Below are 8,589 nucleotides of genomic sequence, written 5' to 3' on the forward strand. Positions count from 1 at the left end.
CTGAGGGATGCTGTGGCAGTCTGGAATGGCTGCCTGCCCGTGGGCACATCCAGGCTGCTCCAGGGCGCCTGTGTTTGTGCAGCTCTGCTCTGAAGTCCCATCCGAAAGGAATTTCACAGTGTCGCCACATGTTGTGTCTGTTACCACTGGGTTTTCCGTGTGGTTTTGCGTAGAAACTCACCCATTCCAGTTCTGTGGGACTGGATTGTAATGGGAGATGCAGATGTTCTGGCCCCTGGCCCTCGAGATGCTGAATGCACTTCTCTTTTGAAGCCAACACCATTCTTCAAAGCTTGAAATGTGCATCTGGGTTAGATAAGTGACCTGGGGTTTAATGCATTAAGTATGTTGTGGCTTTATTTTGGGGTTTCTTTGCACAGGTTAAAAGCTGATCCTAGGCTGACCCTGCTCTGCTTTGCTGTTTGAGATGCTTTGCCGGTATCCCCTGCTAACTCGCATTTTCCTGCCCTCTCAGCTTGTTCCAGCTATAACTCCGCAGGTCCTGGGATGTTTTGGCTGCAGATGTGATCCATAACCAAGGAGTAGAGACAACTCGTGTACTTTATCAGTGAGGCAGTCAGAGATCAGTAGTAGCTGTGAGGAGCAAGGTGAAGTGAGGACATAGCGCAGTCCAGCAGCCATCCTCTGTGAAATGCAGATGCCATCCATTAGCTGGGGAAATAGCTTTCTGAAAATAATCTTTTCCAAAGTCCGGTGCTGCTTTTTAACTTCCTCAGACCCCGGAAGAAGGCGTCCCTTTTGTCCCCAGTTACAGCACATTAAGGACTCGGTTTCTGATCGCTCCCAGATGTTTACCTGGCACCAGTATCAAGGGCCTGATGGGTTTCAAGGGAAGCTGTGCTGAATGTTCCTCTTGAACCTCTGGAAACAACAGCAGGCACTTCCTCAGCTGACTGTCAGCTGATAATTTTCTCCAAATAATGTCAAATCCCAACTCAAAAGCGAGATTATTTCGATCTTCCCCCATGAGGAGCTGCTGATGCAGCCCAGGGCCATTGCCCCAGGGACTCAGCTTTAACACATGTCCGAGTGTTTAATTCCCCTTGCCATGAGGATACTGAGAGAGGCAAGGGGATGGACATCTGAAATCGTTGAGAGCTTGCTGAAATGTGAGCATCCAGCTGCTGCTTTCAGTTAATCTGCCCAGGGAGCAGCCCTCTCTGATCACTTCATCCTTCCTTTGGATGCTCAGTGCTCCCCACCTCCAGCCAAAGCAGAGGCAGGAGCCTGCACATCCCAAGTGAAAAGGAAGATAGTGCCAAGGTGACCTAATTTTAGAGAGGTGCTGGTATTCCCTCACTTGCAAATGGGACGCAGGGAACATCCCGAGGAATAATGTCCCATCTGTTGCAAGCTTTTGGCTGGGGAACTAAACCAGACGCGTTGGCTTGGTTGCGTAGCCGTGAGTGGGGCAGCTCCTCTGGGCTTTCAGATGTTACAGCTGATTTTTTTTTAAATATTTTTTTTTCTTTTTTCCGAGCTGCCCTTTCTGTAAGTTCAGTGTTCGCCTTAAATGGGTGGTGGATACGGGCTCCTATTTAGCGGAGGGCAGGCGGCCAAGTGGAGGGGTACGAGTGCCGCGTATGTGAGCTGTCTGTTCCTCTCTGCTCGACCTACAGGGCAGGCTGCAGCCAGCACGGCTTCTGCTAAATGGCCACTTTGTCACTGGCTGGGGCAGAGCATCTATTTTTAAAGCCTTAGGGAAGTGCCTCAAAGTAGGGGAATTGTGCCCTGAATTTGGGTCAGACAGTCTACAAGAGCAGTGGCTCGTTTTGCTCTACCCCTCTGTTGCTTAGAAAGTTGGGCTCCTGCTTGGGGGGAAGTAAATAACAACAAATAGGGCTGAGAAGAGGATGAGGTTAAAGCAATGTTTGTCCCCACGCCGCTGAACGTCCTGTCTTTGAGGTGTCCCTGGAGCCGGGGACAAGGCGTGAGTGTTCGCCTTGCTCTGCAGAGCAGGAAATAATGAGACGCCGTTACCTAAATGGAGCAAATTGCATTCCTACATTGTTTTACTGAGGCAAAGCCTTAATGCTCTGCCTGGAGAGAGACAGAGGGCAGCTGGTTTTCATCTGCCTTAGCACAGCACGAGGAAGAAGCCTCAAAAAGGGAACAGTTATCTATTTTGTGTAGAAAGCCAACAAGCTTTCAGGGGTTCTCAATAGCCTCAAGAGTTTTTTGGGGTCCCCACCTTGTGCTTGCTGCTGTCAGCAGATGGTGTTGTCCGGGGTCTGGAGAATGGGGGTTTGGGACTTCATGCTTGTGCATAGCTTTGCCAGCTGGGAGGCACTTCCCTGCCTCGGATGGTTTCCAACTCGTCCAGTCTCAGCATGTCCAGACCCTGTGTCACTGGGCTGAAACTTCTCGAATAATTCCTGCTAATCTGGGCTTCATTTCCATGCTTTCAGCGTGTCTTTTATGACAGGGCTGTCAAAACCAGATCCTCACCTAGGGCTAAAGACAAGGCTGGGGGACTTTTCTTCCAAAATTTATCCCTAAGGGAAGAGGTGCTTTGCTTGCACCACCTGTAGGGATGCTTCTTGCCCCGATGGGTTGATTCTGCTCCGGTGGCTCTTAGATCCCACCTAAAGAGTCCTGGGTGCTGCAGAGCTGTGCAGAAGCACATTTCCTTCCCTGAATAGCTCATGATCTAAATAAAACTGATTGAGATGCACAACGCGGATGGAGAAGTCAAGGCGAGGGGGAAAGGAAGAGTCTGGAAATGGCAGGTGGAGGGGAAGCACCATGGAGCAAGGGGATGGGGATTATTAGATGAAGCTGTTCAAACCCAGCAACGACCGAATTGAGACCACCTCTCTGAGCCGTCAGTGCTGATGGTTACCAAGCATGCTTGGGAACACCTCATTTGGCCGGGGGAGGGCGGGTGCTCCGGCTCCTCTCCTGATCCGCCATAATTCGTATTGCTGGCTGCGCTCCCGCCCGCCGTAAAGCGATGCGTCAGCGAGAACACCCCGGTGCGTCACTCGCCAGCAGGGATTTCGGTTGCTCGACGTGACGGTGACATTTCACATCAACAGCCGCTTTCACCGAGTCTGGCAGCCGCTCTGCTGGAGTCTGTTGCCAGAGCGGGGCCTCCGAAATAGCTCTTGCTGATGTCTGACCTCTGCATTTCGGCTCGGCTTGCTGGGGATTTTACTTTCCCTTTTATTCATATCCGTTCTCCACTTTAACAGCTGCTCTTTGGGCAAATAGCTTCAAACGTTTCCCCTTTCTGCCTGTGGAGGGATGGGGCTGGGATTTTTCAGAGCTCCTGGGCACCACTGGGGGACAACTGCACCCTTGCACACTTGGTGGCGAAGGCATCTTCTGTCATGCCTGGGTAATGCCCACTCCCAGCACAGCAGTGGCATTCCCTGGGGTAATAAATTGAGTTCTGGGCCCCTCACTAGAAGAAGGATGTTGAGATTCTGGAGCGTGTTCAGAGAAGAGCCACAAGGATGGGGAGGGCTCTGGAGAACAAGCCTGATGAGGAGCGGCTGAGGGAACTGGGCTTGTTTAGCCTGGAGAAGAGAAGGCTGAGGGGAGACCTCAGCACCACCTACAACTGCCTCAAGGGAGCTTGGAGAGAGGTGGGTGCTGGTCTCTTCTCCCAGGTGATGGGGGATAGAACAAGGGGAAACGGCACCAAGCTGTGCCAAGGGAGGTTCAGGTTAGAGCTAAGGAGGAAGTTCTTTCCTGAGAGGGTCGTCAGAAGCTGGAACAGGCTGCCCAGGGAGGTGGTGGAGTCACCATCCCTGGATGTGTTTAAAGAGCGGGTAGATGAGGTACTTAAGGATATGGTTTAGGGGGTAGACAGGAACGGTTGGACGTGATGATCTCAGAGGTCTTTTCCAACCGAGCGATTCTGTGATTCTGTGAGTTCCCATCACAAGAGGTGTTGTTCAGGTTTTGCTAATGATAATTGCTTGGAATAATGTTGTAGGCATTGCTCTTTTGCAAGCAAAAATCTGGGTTGTGTGCCTTCCTCAGTAGGGTTCACACACAACTGAGAGCTTCTCTGCACTGCTCTAATGCCTGTTTCTCCCCCAAATCCAGACCTGCTGAGCCGTAGGAGTTGCTGCAGGAAACCTGACATCGTCTTCACCTCCACGTCCGCTGGTTGTAGAGGAGGCAGCATGAATCCTGCCCTGCCCTGGATCCTTCCTCTTGGATGTGCACTGCTCATGGCACAGGCAGCCGAATGCTTTATCTTGCCCAACTCGAGCCACCTGGAGAGCATTTTGAGTAAATACCAGGATGGGGAAACTCACTCCAGATCCAAGAGAGCCATTTTATTCTCGGACAGACAGGAGATACTGATGCTCCACAATAAATTAAGAGGTCAAGTGTACCCAGCGGCCTCTAATATGGAATATATGGTGAGTCTAGCTCTTGATACCTAATGTTATTATTACTTTAAAAAAAGGAGAAATTATTTTAATTTTCCTTACGGTGCAAGAGGTGTAGCAATTTTCCTCTGAAGTGAGTTTCTCTCAAGAGGTTTCCTGGAGCGGTTTCATTCCAGAGCGAGCGATGCTTTAGATGGTTGGACTGTTTTGGTTGGCAAGGGCTGCTAATGGGTCATCGCATCCATCCGCTGCATAGTTTCAGGACTGGTTCCATTATTCATAAACCAGCGTCTGGCCCGGCCCTGGATGCATCTCCAGTGATGGCAATTCCTGCCTCAGCAGGTTCTTCCATTACCTTAATGTCATAAAAGCATCAAATTTTCCCTGGCGTTTAACCCACGTTCTCCCTGCGAAAGCTTTCAGGCTGGTGTTTTGGGATGGCACGGTCTGCTCACAGAAACCTCTGGTGATCTTTGGGTTGCCATCAGCAACCGCCCAGCACTGGAGGCAGCATCTGCCCTTTTGTCACGCACTGATCACCAGAGATTATCGGTGTGAGCCAAGCATCCCCGATGCACCATAGAGAAGCAAGGCTTGAGGAATGTGGCTCCCTCTGCAAAGTTCAGTCCCTGGCATCAGCTGCAAAACCCCAGGAGTTCATGGACGGATGGGACAGCGCTATTGGTTTTTCTCATAGTTCAAGAAACCGAAATAAAAGTTTGGTCAATGAGTTCTCCCACTTCAGAGGCTGAACTTAAAAGCAGGAGTATGAAATATGCCTTTACCATCAACCATTTGGATGAATAGTTTTTCTTCACCTGATGCCAGAGACCCTACTTAGAGCTATTTTTGATGTGCCATCAAAATATTGTGGGGCCAGAAAATGATGTAGGCGGATAATTTGTGTGTGTGTATGTGTCTCTTCCCAGTGTGCAAATATAGTTATGACCGAAACCAGCCTGACTTCAACTGTGTGCTGCTGCTGACAGATTAAATGATTAATGATTTGTCAAGCCCGTGATCAAAAGGGTAAAAGAAAGAGTACGCTGAATGCAATACACAATTTTTTGCCAGCTGTGTCGAAACGAGTGCTGCAAATGGAAAATCCTGCCTTTTGTGGCTGTAGGGGAAAGGAAAAGAGCAGGGAGAGCAGAGGACAGTAAGGAAGGACAACTCTCCATCAGTTGGTCCCCAAGAGCATTCACACCGCTGGTCTTTCATCCCATTTTTGTCAGAAATCACTCACCTTTCTAAGAACCGCTGTGTTGCATCGCTGTTTCTCAGCAGGCTCTCACGTTATCCTGCTGCAAGGTACTGCCAGCGAAGAGGTAGAGACTGGATGGATATTCAGAAAGTAAACACAAAGCATGAGAAAGCCAAGTGTGTTGTGGTTGGCTTTGAGGATCAGAGAGGGCGGCCGTTGCGGACTGTCCACTGCCCGCCCGCTGTTTGCGCTTGCCGTGTGGTTGCACTTTTGTGTTTGCCTTTGCTCAGTGTGCTTTTCTAGTGGTTTTTATGGGCGATTGAGGGTAAATGAAAGGGCCTTGTATGCCGCGAAGAAAGAAGCTGAGTATAAGATGGTGCTACTTGGAAAGGCTATAATCAGTCTTTCATGTATTTGTGTTTACCCAATATTACTTGGAAATGCTGTGTATATACTGAACGTGAATTTCACTTTAATCCTTTGTCCTCCATAGGACATTTCTCATTTGGACTCGTTTAAGAGGATGGTCTGTCTTTAGTACCGTAGATAAACTTTTCTCTTTGCCTTCCGTGCCGGTGTGGAGCGTCACAGGGGACGTGCGGTGCTAATCTGGGGATAAGTGGGTAGAACTTGTTCTTGCCCATCCACCTCCAAACGTTGCCTTGTGAAAGCCCTTTCTCCCAGCTCCATATCTGACGTATTGAAGTGATCTAAAGTGGCAAGGGGAGCTAATGTATTCCCGGAAAGGGATGTATTTATTTACTCCGGGATGAACTTTAGTCAGGGGAGGCTGTTAATAAGAAAGCAATAACACAGTCAGTCGCATGACTTATCTGGAGATCAAAAGATTTATACACGTATGGGATAAAGGTAAAGTGGAGTGAAGAAAGAAACAGTTTTGCTGCTGGATTTGTATAATAAATCAGAAGCTAGCACAGAGTATTCAGTGTAAATGGAAGATGATTTATAGAGCAGGAGTGAGCAGTGCACATCTCCCTTATGAAGCTGGTCAAATACAGAATTAACTTAACCCTGTACCAGCTTTGTTTGACACTTCCTCAACGTGTTTGGACTCCACAACAGCAGTCACAGGAGTGAATGGGTGCCAAGACCGAAGCAAACTCCTTGTTAATGAACCCAGAGTGAAAAGGACATAATAGTTCCTAGGACTTCTTGACCTTTGAAGATGGCTTAGTCAGATGGCTTTTAGCAGCGATGAAAGGCAGGAATCTCTCCTCTTGCGAAGGCCTCTAAGTCAGCTGGTTAAAACAAAATTGCTCTCAGCACAGATTGCTGGAAGGAAAATAGTTGGTTTTTAATGTATAGTGTATCCATCCTTCCTCTGAGCTGTTTTTGGTGACTTTCCGTGTCAGGATGGGGCAGTATTTCTGTGTGGGTTAGCAAAGCTTCTGCCAGGACGTGGCAGCCCTGGACTCTCATGTCACTTTTAAAAGTAAATTCCCAGTATTACGAAAAGCCTGAGCTGGAGAGAAAATATGAGAGTAACCCAAAGACTGCAATTCAGGTGTCTAAGGTTGGGTTTACAAACCAGTTAGGTCAAGTAGACTCCTTGTGGGGTATGTTCTTACTAAACCTGAACCTACAAATTGCGACATATTGCATGTATGCCATGCATGGATTTTACCTGAATGGTGTATACTGTACTTTGAAAGGCCATTACAAATCTGCAGGAGTAAAAAAGAAAGTCCGTGTGCTCAATTGTGTGGAATTGCACGTACCTGAAGGCTCCTCAATCTCTGCTTGAGAAGGAAACCGAGCACAGACCTACACCACCTCTGTGGCCTCAGTAGTCTTCCTAGATACCGCTTTGAATATTGGCATTAAAAAAAATCTTGCAAACATAGCTGGGAAAAGTCTGAAATGTATTTTTTTTGATATGTTTATTGCTCTGAAACAATCCCAGCCTCCTGACCGCATTCACGTCTGAGAAGCAAGAGGCAAATAACTGCTCTAATTTAAATGGGATGGCTTTGTAATCTGACGCTCGCAGCAATGAGCTTCTTTACTCATCAGGCACAAAGCCATGCAAAGATGTGGCTCATTCCCAATTGCCTCTTGAGCATCTTTTGTCCTAGTTAATTTATTTTATCCGTAGGCATCAAAGGAAGATGTAACGCATACGTTCATATTGATTTCTATTTAATGACCTGTTGCTCATAATGTGTCTGCATTAAATTAGGAGATTGGAACAGGGAATAACACTCTGCTAGAAAGTCTGAAGCATTGCAGCGTGTAATATCTTAGAGTTTCTGTGGCTTGTGTTGGATGGCAATGTGGGTTGTGGTGGTCATGGCCCAGTGCAGAGAGTGGGAGACCACAAAGAGCTGTGTCTCTGGGCACAATTGCAACCATCTGCTTGAACAGAGGTTTGGAAAGGTGCTTCTGGTGGGTCAGATCCCATGCACCTTCAAGGAGCTGGAGGGCTGTGATGGAAAATGGCTTCATTCCCCCTGTCAGAGCTGCGTCCACACGGGGTTTTGCAAACTGATGTGGATTTGCACGGCCATCGGTTGGTTCAAAGCCAAGCTGATGAGCTCAGAGCAGCTCTGGGACGCTGTTGGAATTTGGGTTGCTGAGCACGCTTAATGATAAGCTGTTCCTGGAGGTCTGGGCTGTTCACTCCATTGGCTGAGCTCATGTTTGCCTCATGAAGATAACGTGGACACACCAAGTTCCAGGAGACGCTGCTTTTTTCTGTCGTCTTAGCCAGGGACACGCAGTCACTCCCCATCACAGTTATAACAGCCTAGACTGTGTTCATGTACTTACTGAGAAAGAGAACTTGATGGTTTTTAAATGTTTGAGAGCCTAAACGCCCCCTCCAGTCCTCCAGAAGGGCTCTGGTGGGCGCTTTGATATACTTGAGATCAGGAGTTGCTTTTCTCCTGGAGTAAACAGCACTGAAAAACCAGTGGGTTGTGATGGTAGTTGTTCAAAGAGGACATAAAGTCGTGCTGGCACGTGAATGGGCTGGAGATGCGTTACAGGACCGCT

At 48.4% G+C, this 8,589-nt stretch overlaps 1 protein-coding gene across 1 annotated transcript in view; it reads left to right on the plus strand.

Moving 5' to 3' along the window:
* Positions 1–4,157: 4,157 nt before the first annotated feature.
* Positions 4,158–8,589, plus strand: part of CRISPLD2 (cysteine-rich secretory protein LCCL domain containing 2) — a 22,733-nt gene continuing 18,301 nt past the window's right edge. The window contains exon 1 of the mRNA XM_010191291.1: positions 4,158–4,400. Within this exon, the coding sequence (XP_010189593.1) occupies positions 4,158–4,400 (243 nt within the window). The remainder of the gene's footprint in view (positions 4,401–8,589) is intronic.

The sequence above is a fragment of the Mesitornis unicolor genome, unplaced genomic scaffold, assembly GCF_000695765.1.
Source record: "Mesitornis unicolor isolate BGI_N332 unplaced genomic scaffold, ASM69576v1 scaffold3759, whole genome shotgun sequence".
NCBI classification, from domain to species: domain Eukaryota; kingdom Metazoa; phylum Chordata; class Aves; order Mesitornithiformes; family Mesitornithidae; genus Mesitornis; species Mesitornis unicolor.